At 45.2% G+C, this 15144-nt stretch overlaps 3 protein-coding genes across 3 annotated transcripts; all 3 read right to left on the bottom strand.

The window, feature by feature from the left end:
- Nucleotides 1-1179: 1179 nt before the first annotated feature.
- PHALS_13787 (Trypsin) lies at nucleotides 1180-1944 on the bottom strand (the record flags this gene model as incomplete). The annotated part of the gene is made up of 1 exon (XM_024729605.1): nucleotides 1180-1944. The coding sequence occupies one exon, from the start codon at nucleotides 1942-1944 to the stop codon at nucleotides 1180-1182; it is 765 nt and encodes a 254-aa protein (XP_024579965.1).
- Nucleotides 1945-4889: 2945 nt separating this feature from the next.
- On the bottom strand, nucleotides 4890-6243 carry PHALS_13786 (Trypsin; the record flags this gene model as incomplete). Its single annotated transcript, XM_024729604.1, has 3 exons — nucleotides 4890-4961; nucleotides 5048-5085; nucleotides 5553-6243. The coding sequence occupies 3 exons, from the start codon at nucleotides 6241-6243 to the stop codon at nucleotides 4890-4892; spliced, it is 801 nt and encodes a 266-aa protein (XP_024579964.1).
- Nucleotides 6244-14541: 8298 nt separating this feature from the next.
- PHALS_13785 (Trypsin) lies at nucleotides 14542-15117 on the bottom strand (the record flags this gene model as incomplete). The annotated part of the gene is made up of 1 exon (XM_024729602.1): nucleotides 14542-15117. The coding sequence occupies one exon, from the start codon at nucleotides 15115-15117 to the stop codon at nucleotides 14542-14544; it is 576 nt and encodes a 191-aa protein (XP_024579963.1).
- Nucleotides 15118-15144: the final 27 nt, after the last annotated feature.

Genomic DNA, 15144 nt, shown 5'->3' with positions numbered 1-15144 from the left:
TCCTATGGTCCGGAGATTCGATCGCGCAACGTGTGCTGATAGCTGTTCTTCTAACACATAAGGGATGAAGAGAACCCGATGTATTTGCTTGGCGTTCGTCTCATTGTACAACTGAAAGCAATAGAAAAAAAACGTTTGATTTTATGGGCCGTGATAGGATCGTAGAGCTCATCATTTTGTAACAACCTATGGGCCAGTCAATTCCTGCTCTGTAAACTCTCTTTTTAGCATTGTCAACACAACCACGTCGTTTGTAGTCAGATGTAGATGTATACGACCTAGTACTATACAACGCGGTTTGCTTGAACGCTAACGATACATTAATGCTTTTACGTTAGTAAGGATTGAGTAAAGATGTCTTGACGAGAAAGAAAAGTGTTGTTTCGTGTACGACTACTACTGGCCAACCAGTCCATTGGGTTCGCAAGTACGTAATTATTTTTGTACAACACGTACAACCAGCGCCATCGCCATAGTCTTTACCCAGTACCGAGAGAGCATTTATGGACTTTTCTTCATTTTGCTTGCGTTCAAGTTTACACATTTGGTGCGCAGTTTGAGTTTTCAACTGTTAACCATTTAGGGTCCCATCAGTCAAATTGTTTCTTTCAACCTTGTACTTTGTTCGATTCTGCATTTGAAATATGGATGTTATTTTTGAGCGAGTACGAATGATCAAAATTTGCTGCTGCAACTGTGAGCATGTCAAGCAGACACAGTCTAATGGTGTCCAAACAAGACACTGTCCATTGAGAACAAACCCACCGCTGACGATGGGTGCACCGCAAAGCATTTACTCTGAGCGGTATGATATACACAAGCGATGAGCAAAAATGTAATTTGTGAGAACACATTAAGCACAAAAAGATGTTTATGATCTCAAAATTACACTGTCAACTAATCAGAGTAGCTAAGGTCACTTAACGACGATATGGCATTCTTCTGAATGTAGACAAATACAAAGAGGTCGTTACAATCGATCAGCCAGAAGGCTCTGTAAATGGATATGGAGACCCTTGTCAAAGAGAAGTAAATCAATTTGTTCAGAACAAACACGATAATGTGAAAACCCAATATTTTTTTCGTGGGAATAAAACCGAAAGAAAAGGAGAATGAAAACTAAACTTAGGTAGCATGAATTCCTTACGAAACTTGAAAGCAAAGCTTGACATGGGTAGTCTAGTAAGTGATGGTGTTAGATTTGACCCAGTCACGGACCGACGACACGCGGGCACACACCGCAGGAATGCCATCCAAATTGTTATCGGGAGCGCGGCTAACCAAACCGATCAGCACATCATCATCTGGTCCCTTCTCATTTTTAAGAATGACCGGACCACCGTGGTCACCGTAAGCGACACCCTTTCCCTTTTCACCACCGGCGCAGAAGAATGTTCTGTCGATGAAATCAAAGTGTGTCGTATTACGGCATCTCTCGCTCTCCCACACCTCAAGTTCGACGCGTTGAAGCACTTCAGAGTAACCGTAACCGTTTGACGGATCAGTACCACCCCATCCCATGGCTGTGACCCAGTCTCCTGTCTTGAGATTTTTGGATGAATCTTCACTCATCGGCAGTTGCACAGGAGCATAATTGGAAGTTCCATCAAGCGTTAGAATGGCAAAGTCGTTTCGACGACCGGGGTCCTCATACTTCGGGTGTTTTAGAATCGACACCACCTTCAATTGCTGGCCATCTTCCCTACCTCTGTTAAAGAACGTACCCAGGGACACGTAATAATCTCCTTGTCCGACGCAGGTCGCAGTAGTGAGCACGTGCTTCGAGGAGACGAGTGCGCAGCCACAAACAGCCTCACTATCAGCCGAGAAACGCACATTGCACGTGTACGGTTTGGAGCGCGGGGGTTCTTGTTTCCCCCCAACGATGGCGCTAACCGATCCAATAGCTAAGGACCCAAACAAAGCGGTGAAAATGACTTTCATGGTTGTGATGGATTTTAGATTGAAGGTGATGTGTGCTGTAGGAAGTGAATCCGAAAATGAATTTGTAAATGAATCTCGTAAGCCTTGACAACGCAAAGCGTTCAAAAGGGAACCATGTTAATTATGCTCATGGTGTGGAGACATGTGGATGAGAGTGGCAGCAGATGAGTGCGGCAGATAAGTACCATATAAGATAATATTGGTGGACAGGACTATTGGAATCCTTTTTCCTGTCCTGGTCAATCAGCATTTGAGAGGTACAGTGGAACTTGTCCTGAAAAATTGATCTTTTGAGGGTTCCTAAGAGAAGCATAATTTTGTTTGTATATATTTCATGTAAGAACGAAAAATAATTCTGTGACCAATATCTTATTATAATCGCTGTGCACGCTATTGAAGCAGTTTTCTAAATGTTTTTATAAATTTAATAATCCATCAAGAACTACCTGGACTGCGTTGACGCCTCATTTGTTCAAATAGCTTAGCTCCATTCTCTACACTATTATCAGCTTTGATGGGGGAGATGCGGTTTCTAGGAAAGCCATGTCAGTTGTGACTTGCTAATCACATTTTCGTGAGCTCCTTCCCATCATGAAAAAAATTGTAATGTTTACAGGATTACGGACTCGTACCTGCAAGATTTATCAGAAGAAAGCCTTGATTTTCGCATAAGTCGTTCCACAAGAAATCCTGAATTTGCAGTGCACCACGAAAGCATATATATGTCTAAAAGGTGCATGATTAGGTCTTTCAATTATACTTGCGGGTCTCAGCTTTCTTTCCAGGTACCAGAAGCTTTTGAAAACACCACGGCGAACTTTCCTGTTTGGTATAGCGTAACTAAGAATTCTTTAACATCGAGGATTTTTTCAGATAGCAGGATCAAATTTTACTGCTGCGCTATACCAGAGATGAACCTCTTCAAAAGAATGAAATATTGTTTGGGAATGAAGCTCCGACCAGTGAGCACAGAAGTACGACCTAATCATGCACTTTTTAGACATAACAATGCTCCTATGGTCAAAACGCCAGATTATTCGAAAAGACTGGACTTTTGTTTGCAGCTCCAGAATTTTAAGTGGAACGACTCATGCGAAAATCAGCATTCAGTACTACCTTTCCTACTTCTAAGTCTCGCAGGTAGAGTCCGTAATCCTTTGAGAACAACAGACTTTCTAACGATGTGGAGGAGAAAACGAAAATGCAATCGTATACAACAGCAACACACAACTGATATGGCTTTCCTTATCAAATCTCAGTGCATACCTCACATACTAAAATCAAGATAGAAGTATCCTAGGCAAAAAGTACACCCTTTAATTATAAGTATTAGAGTGACATGCTGCTGCATTTATGAAAAAAATCATCAGGTGAAACAAAGGAATCCGCTGAGCACAAGCAGTTTCTGACACTGTACATCGTATTGTACAAGAACAACAGCAACCCTTTTTTCGATCTCGGCTTTTTATGCTTTTGGCTACATCATTGAACTGAGTTGGTGTAAAAGTCATTGAATCGAGCCGACACTTTTTCTGTATGGGATCCTACATAAATTCATGTATAAAGTGTTGAATGGTCCAACTCCAGAATTGGCGGTATGACAGCCTACTAGTAACATAGCATTTTGCAGCTAGCACAGGATAAAGAAGCGTTTTCTTCGCACGCAAAGTCTTAGGTTGAGACAGGGTTTCCGTACTCTTTGGAAAAATTCATGAAGTTTGACGAGAGAGCAGAAACGCGAAGTCGAGCATAGAGGGATTAGACGGCAAATTTATTGGTGCATGCCGCATAATGGAAATGCCTCTTAATTTTTTGTCCTGTTTGCCCAGGATGCTTTTCTATTATTTAAGGTAGGGGGGACTGCGCTTAGCATCGGGGGATCTGTTATCAGCAACTCACAGCCGATTTGTCCTTTCTGGAAACTGCATTTTCCAATTTAAGCTGATGAAACTATAAAGAATGAGGATTATGTTACGACAGCAAATCAAAGCGTCAACTCAAATCGAGAAGTACTTATAGTGCTAACGGACGGCCTTTATATATTTCAGCTGCACTATGTATGAGACAGAAACTTCGTGTTCAGTAGCTTGTAATATTTGGTGGTAAAGCTCAAATTCGCAAAATTATTGGATCAAGAATTCACTATAAGCAAAATGCATTACAAATTTACGAGGGAAAAATGAATTGCTCCATACCAATCAGTGACTCAATATTACCCTCTTAGTAAGAATATCTGCAAGAAGCCATGGGTTGTAATAGTCCCGTTTCCACCGTAATCAAAGTAATATGCCATCCATTGGCCGCACCCATGCACAAAACGACCAGGATGGACATGTTTCCGTCGCAAAGAGTCATGACTTGATTTTTTTGCTTTAAGATTCACTTCACCATCACATCGAATGGTAAATATTTTCGTCGCTTTGTTCGAGTCCTACGTGGCTACGAACTTGTCGCCCCAGCTCACGTGTTCATTACATGCGTTGAACACGGGCTCTACCTAGCCATCATTGGAAGCACAAGTACCACTTCCGTGCAGCTAAAATATAGCAGTCCTGGCGATGACTCATTTAAAGATTCGGATACTTCATAGCGCGAATCCATGTTGAGCTCGAGGAGTGGGAGAGTAGAAGACAAGTCAAATACTTATCAGTGACAAAATATTGTTTATGCGTCGGCTGTGAGGGAAAGAGTGCCAAATTCGGTGACCACGGATTCTTAGATCATCAAGAACCAAATGATGACATGAATGTCGCTGTACTGATCTACGCTGCCATCAATAGTTAATTCAGCGTATGCGCACGTGTCCGCTGTAAGTTGTATCTAGAACTACTTCTTACTAGGCTATTCATGTCAAACATGTTTCCTAGTGACTCAACTATTGTTCTCGCTCTGCTTTTTATTTGCGAAGTAATTGTTAGGAACAAGTAAAGTATAAATCTTATGTATCAAATTTCTGCCAAGCGCAGCATCTTAATTACCAAGTTGTCTTGTTGCCCGTTGATATTATTGAGCAAGCCCTATTTTCCAAAGCGTCACACATAAATCGTCAGCAATTGTTAACTGAATGATCCATGAATACAATGTGCTTAAGTTAAGGTATTACCTTGTTATGATTCTCAGTCTCTTCATTGGTTTGAAAGGCTACGAAAAGCAAGCGTAGAGTATGACGGCTAGTGCGTCGTCATCTTTGGCACTACACTGTTTCGTAATACAACTTTGCAGCGATTTGTAGTCAGTGTGATCAACGTTCCATACTTACCACCCGGTTCTAGTAAAGTTTAGAGCTAAACTTTGAAACGAATAGATAACAGTAAGGTACAGTAATCAGTTGAAATTATTTTGTCATGACTTTGTTGTATGATTTTATTAACAAAATGCTACCACCTCGTATATAGAAGGCAACGTTTGAGTCAAAGCTAAAAACGGCGAGGTTGGACTCCGTTTAACCAAAATCGACAAATGTATGTAGTTTGCCAGCGTAAATCAACAAACTCGCGAATGGCAAAGATCTAACGCTTAATGGTGACCTGATAAAAATGAAAGATGTGTGTAGATCCACGGGAGCGCTTTCGCCAAGTTTCCAAACACCGACGGCTTGTTTTTCGAACCCTCTAGCGCGTAGCTTAGCATACCAACCACCTCAAACTTGCCATTCTCCTTAATGACAAGAGGGCCACCCATATCCACCAGCATGGGTCCTTTTCCCTCTTCACCGCCAGCGCAAATAAATTTATCGTCGATAAAGTCAAAGCCCAATGCTTTTCGGCAGGCTTCGGTATCCCATACCAGAAGTTCGACGCTGTGCAGCTCTTCAGCTATGGCGTCGTACTTGGTCGGATCCGTGCTTCCCCATCCAAATGTAGTCGTTATTGTACCAGCAGAGATGGTACGAGAAGCTTCGGATGGCAATGGCAGCTGTGCTAAACGGGGACGGGTTCTACCATCTAGCATCACGATGGCAAAGTCGTAAGAGCGATCAAATTGATTGTAGTCCGGATGAGTGTCATTACTTTTAATCTTCACCGCTTCGATGTCTGTCGAGCCGTTCGAAAAACGCGTCCCAACTGCCGCATACATAGGATTCTGCTCCATACATGACCTCGTCGTGAGGACGCACGATGGAGCAATTAAAACTCCACCACATAAAGCGTTGCCGTCCTTCTCGTGACGAAAATTCGTCATGAACCTTGCGACGTCAAGTTCAACGATGTTTCCACCAAGAATGGCAGAGACTGATCCTAAAGCGAGCGACCCAAGAACGACACTTGAAAGCATCTTTGAGGTGGAGGTGGGAAACATTATTCAGAGGTAATGTAAGCTGTAGAATTTGGAAATGAAATGAATGGAATGCTGCAGATAATTTTTTTTGAGCTGAGCAATGTACAAGGTTCAAACCATCCATTCCTAGAGACATGCAGACAGAAATGTCAGTTGAGTTTTATATGGGAGGTCTATTCTCTGCAAATCGACATTATTATCGTGCATGCATATGCGGAAGAGTGCATACCACTTATAAAGGGTGACATTATCGCTCTTACGTTCTTAGCCCATCTCCAAGTCATAATTTTGCTTGATATGCAATACAGTACAAACATATTCCAGCCTATCTCAAAGGTTGGAAAGCCCAAGACCGACCTATCTCGTAATGGTAAGTGCGCTCACCCATGTGCGAGCTCTTTTCAGTCACGAGATCAACAGAACAACCGACCGAATTTGAATAAAATTTAAGCTGGACGGACAACTGAAAGGATGAGACGATAAATGCGATATCGACGTTTCGCAACCTAGAAGCTTCCTGCTGTTGTATTAACGTGTTGTAGCGTCTTTTATGAATTGGGTTGACGTAACCGTCTTATCATATTAACGGCACCTGAATACTTTGACTATCGATGGTGTGTCGATGTTGGCTCGTTAGGATTACATTAGTGCGCGCCGCCATCGGTCTAATTTGTCGTCAATGAAAAGTTGAGTCCAAGTGAGTTTGCACAAATTGGCTCTTTGGTGACAGAAATTTGAGGATCTCATCACATAAGCGCCGCTTGCTCAGCTTCCATGAAGATTAGATCCCGTACATTTCGATTTTTTTAAAAATGCGTTTTTTTGCCTGACAAGCTTGGCTCATTGATTCTACAATACTTTGTACAATCAAACTAAGGACTTCGACAATGGAAAACGAAATGATTCTTCCTTGTGGTCAGCTCTCGAGTACATACATTAAGATTGTTATCATTTTAGAATATCTTGTCAGTCCGCTATGATACAAGCCTTGATGAAACCAAGCGAATAAAATAGAAGCGGTCAAACAGAAGACATGTTTAAGCTATGCTCGAACCCTTGTTACATCTGTCACAGTTCAAAACTACGTTATTCTGAGAAGAAGTAGAGTCTTTCGTGGCGGCTGCCACATTGTGTATGCAAGCTTCGTCACCACAAAATTTTCGCGATATATGCTTCATAGAGGGTCGAGACCTTCATGATCATTAATAACAGAATTAATAAAAATAGAGAGGATTTGCTGCAGGACAGTAATATTTTGATATTCTAGAACTCAAAAGCACATTTCGAAAACTGAGCCTGCATATGTACATCATATAATACATCTGGAAATTTGATCTTCATTTATAGTTTGCATGCGACGAAATAGGTGCTCCGTATCGGTGCGTCACGTATTGCACGCGGACTCTACCTAGCCATCCTGACGCTGGATGGAACCTGCAAGTATACTATCGTGCTACTGCCCAGACGAAGATTCGCAAAATATAACAGTGGACCACAGCATTGGTGGCACTTGAAAACTAATTGAAGAGTAACTGATGAGAATGTGGCAGGAGATTACCAGGCTTATACAAATTCATAGATGACCAACAGCTCTGGTTACCATTGATCACTAACTAGCTCATCGCTACCATCATTCCACGACATGAAAGCTTTTGCGAGATTCCGCGAGTTGCGGACCGACACCGTCCTTGAATACCTAAGAAATAATTTAGCCGTATAGATGGCGGTTGTGCACACGTTTCTCACAGCGCTGATCCATTGATACTTCACAATGCGAATGATGAGCTCTATGGGGGGCAGAATAAAAGACGCTGTGATAAGAGTAATACTAATTACATCGATAACGATTGTATGTGTGCCGGCGCGTGAGAGAAAAAAAGTGCCACTTTCGGTGACGACGATGATCCTTTTCATCAACAACGAGAAGTGCAGGGCTGCCGTAGCTCTTTCACTCAGAGGAAGCTTGGTTAAGGTCGGTGACCTTCGTTCTAACTCAGAACCAGTACGAGCGTAGCGGAGCGCAATCCACTTACTTCAAGCCTAATTACAACCGTAATCCAAGGTTAATAAACTCTTCTGTTTAAAACGTAAGCTGTATTTTTCGGTTTTGGTTGCGGCAAAGTCGCCTATATCTAAATCTCTAGGTTTTCCTATCTATGTTGTAAACCCTAATTAACTGTTTAACTACTGGCTGTTCCAGCCACGCACTGACTTCTTGTTCAAGTGGAGCCACACCATTGTTGGTCACACCATCTTGTCTCACCACACCCTTCACACCAGGGCGCGTGAAAACCCGTTACATTCTCCCTATCAAGAATGTGAACACCTATAGTTCACAGTCAACTGTCGTCTCAAACGAGGCTCGCGTGTCTAAACCCCGACATCACCAGGACCTTCTTCACAAGTTCTCTGCTCGATGAGACCTGTGTCGAGGATAGAAAGACGTCCAACCTCACCGGTCCGAGAACGCCCACGGGCGGAGCCCTTCTTAGTCCCCTGCACGCGGTGCAACTTCGGACAGCACGTCCGTGGCTTCAAGAAAAGCGCATCCTAAGCTCTCGGTAACTGAGTACCGCGCAGCGCATTGTCAGTGACAGAGTCGCACGACCAGCAACACAGACGCGATGTCTACTCCCGACCGCGCACAGCGGCGACGGTTCACCTCGTCGAGGATTTGGAGTGAGTCGACTAAGAATCAAATACTACTTTCCCATGATGGAAAGAAGAAGAGGACGAGGTGCCCCAGTAAATCGATGTGAGCCCTGCTCGAACCTTGCGAACGTCGTGTCCGTTCCCAGAACTCTCGAGTTCTGGGGGAAGTAGTATCATTACCAATCACCTCGACGAGGCACCGAGGTAGCAGCTGGGTGCTGCTCACACGGCGGCTCTCATATGCGCGCAGTCCTCGCCCCTCGTGTGGAATACGGATTTCTCTCGGCGGATCCCGCTATAGAAGCGAAAGACGCGATCACTCGAACGTTGGGTGTCTTTACGTGGTCGGGCCCCCGGCCACTACACAAGCTGAGCTTGACGAACGAAAAGTTCCCCGAGCTCGTTTCATGATTCCTCATAAATCCCGGTAAATACGTACCGCACTCGACTTCGTGCTGAAAAAGGAGGCGCTCCTGTACCCGCGACAAGAACGATTCCTGTAGTGCTCGCCCCTGGCAGCACCGATGCAGATGACGAAGAGCTCTCTGAGCGATGGGTGCAGCGGCACCTGAAACTTTCTTCGCTGTAACAGCTTACTGTTGAGCCAAAAGGAGGTAGAGGCGCGCGTGGAACGCCATCTTTGGTTAAATTTGCCAATCTCAAAGCGCGTCGTCGACTTCCTTCGGATTGTCGCCCTGCGACGTATGGGGTCATTCATCACGTTCCCGCGAGCTCTGTGGTCTCTCACATGGGTGAGTCTGTACCGCAGCAGCTCAGGGTCATAACTTGGGGTCAGCTTATGACCCTTCGACTTCCCTGGCTATTGCTGAAAAGCGCGGGGTGTATGACGACACAACAGTTCATGATTTCTCAGATCATAAGCGTCCATGACGTCTGGGTAGTCGTGCCAAAGTAGCACTTCAAAGTCCCACGAGTTCTCGGAGTCTGAGTATCCCCGCCAGCTTAGCGGATAATGAGTTTGGCCCTGGCGGCGGCGTTGAGCCACAAGACGCTTCACGGGATAGTGAACACCGGACACCTCCAGTCTTGTCGAAAATGGTCAGCAGCGGACGATGACGACTAGGTCGTTTGCCGTCCGGTGAGTCGTGATGCTTTCTTCGAGCTTATGAGGACGAGGTCCGTCACCATTGCAACTCCGCTGAGTATCATGCTAGGATTGCATACCGCTGCGCGGAAGACCTAGAAAGCTTGGCGCACGTTGCACACCGGATGTCTCACGTTGAGAGCTGTCGAGCTTTGTCGGAACGGCACCTAGCCGCTGAGCAGACAAATGCGTCGTCGCTTATTGCGAAAGTGGAGCGATTGGCACCATTGGATATGAAGATCGTTACACTCCTGACTAAAAACCAGTTGCTGGTTCAGTTTCTAGGTGGTCGAGCGCCTGTATGTGCCGCTTCTGCGCCAACGCTTCCGCGTCACTTGCGCCGGTCCAGATACGGCTTGGCAAGCCTACATAAAACACCAGTGGGTGTGTATCCTTCTCAGAAGTTTAAGCGTATACGCAAGGCCCCGCTTGATCACGATCTTAAAAGGTCCGATAAAGCGTGGATGGAGCTTCGTCTCAAAGACAGCGGAAATTGCATGTAAAGGAAGGATTTTAGCATTGAATAAACCAGGTCTCCGACATACACGTTTTTACCATTTCCTCTACCTCTCCTGTCTGCATATCCCCTCTGCATGTCTTGGCTTTTAGCTATCGCATCGCGAACGTGTTGTAAGACACCCATTCTAGTAGACAGGAAGTCATCAACTTCTTTACGAATAGTGAGAGGGCTGACATCAGCTAGTTGTTCGGTTATTCCTCCCTCTCCAAGTCATGAGTCATGGGATAGCGGCGTCAGCGAGACACGAGGATTAATAAGCCCGTTCACTTAGAACGGCGTATAGACGGTAGAATGCACTGTATTGTTCAGAACAAACTCTGAATGCACTATGAATGCACTGTATTGTTCAGAACAAACTCTACGAGTGGCAACATGCTGCTCCAGCACCTCGGCGTCTTATTCTAGACGAAGCGAAGGACGTTTTCAACGACACGATTTGCGCGCTCAGTCTGACCATCGGTCAGCGGATGGTCCGCTGTTAATATAGTCAACTTGGTGCCTAGCAACTTGAAGAGTGTAGACTAAAACTTCCCAGTGAAGTAAGGGTCTTTATCAGAGCCAATGGACTTCGGGAGTCCATTTTGTCGAAAGACACGACCGTCAAACAGCGTCGCTGTACCCACACCGTCGATGGTGTCTAGCACTGCCGCAAGATGAGTCGTCTTACTCGAACAGTCCACAAAGTCCACTGCACCCGTGCCCGTGTTGCCTGTTGGCATACTAAACACAGGGTTTGTACTCAAAAACTGCCAACACCCGGAGGATACCGGTAAATTGTCCAGCGGCGCGCCGCATTCGGAGAGGGTTTCACCCTCTGATACGTCTCACACGTGCACACATATGTGCTACTTGTACAGCTTCGGTCTTCAATAGTGGTAGAGCACAGAGCTGTACGTCTTCTCACGACCGAGATGACCACTAAGTGGGAGGTCGTGGGCCTCATGGAGAATATGGTACTTTAAATCCTCATTGTAAAGAACCACAATTCGTGGTGCATCCGTCAAGTCGGTGCTATAATACAGCAATCCGTTTTTCAGTGAATATCGTGCAGCCGTGGACGCAGTCGCGACGATAACTACTAGTTCGGGTTTCCAAACACCTTTCCCGAGAGCCTGTAGCAGCGTTACGCACATATCATCACCCGCGCACGCGGCGCGAATCAAGTCCGTCACGAACAATGTCCCTGTCGTGAGATAAGCATTTCATAATCTGTACTGCATGACAACGCATTAGCCAACGCAATTCGCTTTTCTGAGTCATACTTCACCTCGTAAAGAAGGAGAGCCATTCTGTGAGAGGCGATGCGACTGAGTCGCAGTGCGCAGTGACGCATTATCTGTGTAGATTATAACGGTTTGAGCCAAGCAGGTGCACCCTGAACTTGACAAATGCATACTCTATAGCAGTAATATCTTGTCGTGAACTGGGCAGTTCCTCTCCGCAGCCTCAAGCTGGCGAGATTCGAACGCGGTCAGCCGATCTCGCCCTTCGGCGTCTTCTTGCAGCAGCGCACAGCCGATGGGAAAGTTTGAAGCGTCACAGGAGACACCAAAAGGCCGATCGGGGTCTGAACAACGCCGGTATTGGTGCATGAAGGAGGCTGTCTCTAACCCTGTCAATAACCTTTTGATGCTTGGTGTCCAACACCATTCTTTATCCTTCTTAAAGAGATTCGACAATGATCGTGCCAATTCCGCACAATTTTCGCTACACTTGTGCAAGTTGGCGAGGACAAGCCACTTGCACGAGTCCTTTTGCTTCTTTTAAACCGGCCAATCCACAATGGCTTTGAACTTAGCAGGATCCGCTTGAATGCCACTTTTCCAATGAAGCACTCGAAAAGGGGGATTTTTTTGGCGTCGTTGATGCACTTATTGGCATTGGCTTACAGCCTATTCTTTGCGTGCACTTGAGCACTGCTCTAAATGGACGATGTGGTTTTCTCATCTGTATATTCGTGCCCCGCATGACTGCGGACGAAGATGTCGTCGAAATCTGTCTGCGCATACGCCCGATGGGGCTTGAAAATTTGTCTCACAAGACAGACTAGTGAGAAGCGAGACGTCGGTTCGACGAACCTTTTCACGCCTTGCGCAGGGGATAACTAGGCCAAATGTGACGGGTGCCTCCACACACAAACACCGCTCCATAAATATGGTCACTGCGACTGCCGCGAGGAGAGGATCGGCTGCCATATTGGCAATGAGAGTTCTCAACTCTTGGACAAAGTCCACCAACTCCTTCTTGCCCTGTTGGGCAGCATGAAATCGCGATCTCACGCGATATGCCTGATTTAATGGCGAGAACACTCGGAGAAGCCGACGTTTCTGCTCCTTCCAGAAGGGGAACACAGCTTCAACCGAAGCACCGCACGTTTGTACCCCTTCTGGCGCTCAACCCCAGAGCTTGAAAATAGCAAGCCCACGCGCTGCTGCTCGTTTTGAAGCATGGCGGATGTCATGACCATCTCGGCTTCTCTTATCCAGAGCAAAAGTTACTTTCCATCTTTATCCTCAAAGATATTAACGCTCACCACGAGCGGCCTGGGTTGGAAGAAATTATCCGTCGTCGAATGTGGCGTCATAGACGCTGGCGACGCTGACAGCATCTGCTGTGAGCACTCTAACAGAGTATTTTTATAATTTGAGAACGCCTGTAATCGCGCTTAAGGTCTCGGGTCCTTGCGCAAGAGGTACTCCACGCCCTCAGGGCCCAGCGGAGACATCAGCTTAACAAGCTCGTCCTGCATGCCCTAGGCTCACAGAGGATCATTCTTAACGACTCAGGCGTAGATTGGCTACAAGTGTTACCAAGTGCAGTGGGGCTGCCGTAGCTCTTTGCTTAGAGGAAGGTAAGCTAAGGTCACCGACCGACGTTCTCTCCAAGAACTAGTACAAATGAAGCAGATCGCGGTCCGCTACTAAAATTTAGCCAAATCAAAAGAACACTTCTGCTCAAAAAAGAGTGTTTATTTGCTTCATGCGGCAGAACCGCCAATATCTAGAACCCTAGGTATTCCTCATTAATATAGTAATAACTTATTAGTAAAGCAAAACCGTATAAACATACTAATATACATTAATACTGGCAATCTTGCCACTTGGTGGCTTCTTTTCTGTATTTACACTAACTGTGTAATCCACACTGTCGCACAATCTTGTGCGACTCCTACAGGGTACGTGTAACCCCGTTACAGCCCGCCCTCTTTAGCCTAATATAACCAGTTTTGATATTCCAGTTAAGTTATATAGGGAATATATACCGCTCGGTAGTTTTCAACATGAATTCTAACAATTTCTACAGAATATACCATATGAAACTGAAAATTTAATTTATTCACAATATTCTGTTCGCCTTTTGCTATTTATTCGCTTGACCTAGACGGCGCATTTGTACTATTATGATTTCTTCAGTAAAAAAACATATATAGCGTTTAATATATTGTGGGATTGAAGTATGAAACTGGTAGTCCCCTGGTCTGGAGACGACTTCTGATCAGGATTTTCATCAAAATTGTAATAAGTGAGTATAATAGGGGCAGCGTCGTAATCATTTAGTTGTCTAGACCACTGCACTCGCTGGTTGATATTGTTGAGCAACCACGATCTACTGTAGCGTCACTTGAGTCTTACCACATAGTTCGTTCGCTCTTGCTTACTAAATAATCTATGAATACAATAAGCTTGAGCTAGGGCTTTTCTTATTATACTTCATAGTACTTAGAATCAGTCTGAAAGACTACAAACATTGAGTGCGGCATATCAGCGCTACTGCGTTGTCGTTAAGAGGTGTTTTGGCACTGCAACATTTCGTATTGTAATTTGGCAGCGATTCGCTGGTCAGTGTAATCAACGTACCATACTTACCTTCGAAATGTCGACTAAAAGGATACAGAAGTATAAATTCAGGAGCAAAAGGTTCTCATAAAGTAATGGTTTTATTGTATGATAATACTAACACCTTAAACTTAACTTGCACCGATAAAACAGCGGCAATGTACCAGCGTGAATTAACAAAGTCGGGAATGGTTAGGTTCTTACGCTTAACGGTGACTTGTTAGGACTGCAAGATAGTTATAGATCCACGGAAGCGCTTTCGCCAAATTTCCAAACACCGACGGCTTACCCTTTGCACCCTCTAACGCGTAGCTCAGCATACCAACCACCTCAAATTTGTCATTCTCCTTTATGACAAGAGGGCCACCCATGTCAACCAGCATGGGTCCCTTACCCTCTTCACCGCCAGCACAGATAAATTTATCGTCAATAAAATCAAAGCCCAATGCTTTTCGGCAGGCTTCGTTATCCCATACCGGAAGATCGACGCTGTGTAGCTCTTCAGCTACGGCGTCGCACTTGGTTGGATCCGTACTTCCCCATCCAAATGTAGTCGTTAACGTATCAGGAGAGATAGTACGAGAAGCTTCAGTTGGTAATGGCAGCTGTGCGAAACGGAACCGGCTTACCCCGTCTAGCATCACGATGGCAAAGTCGTAAGAGCGATCAAGACTATTGTAGTCCGGATGAGTGTCATTACCCAAAATCTTCAACGCTTCGACGTCTGTCGAGCCGTTAGAAAAGCGCGTTCCAACTGCCGCATACAAAGGATTCTGATCCATACATGACCTTGTCGTGAGGATGCACGA

Source organism: Plasmopara halstedii (assembly GCF_900000015.1).
Source record: "Plasmopara halstedii genome assembly, contig: Scaffold_672, whole genome shotgun sequence".
In the NCBI taxonomy this organism is placed as follows: Eukaryota; Oomycota; class Peronosporomycetes; order Peronosporales; family Peronosporaceae; genus Plasmopara; species Plasmopara halstedii.
The sequence above is the reverse complement of the archived record's forward strand: the minus strand, read 5'-3'. Positions and strand labels throughout refer to the sequence as shown.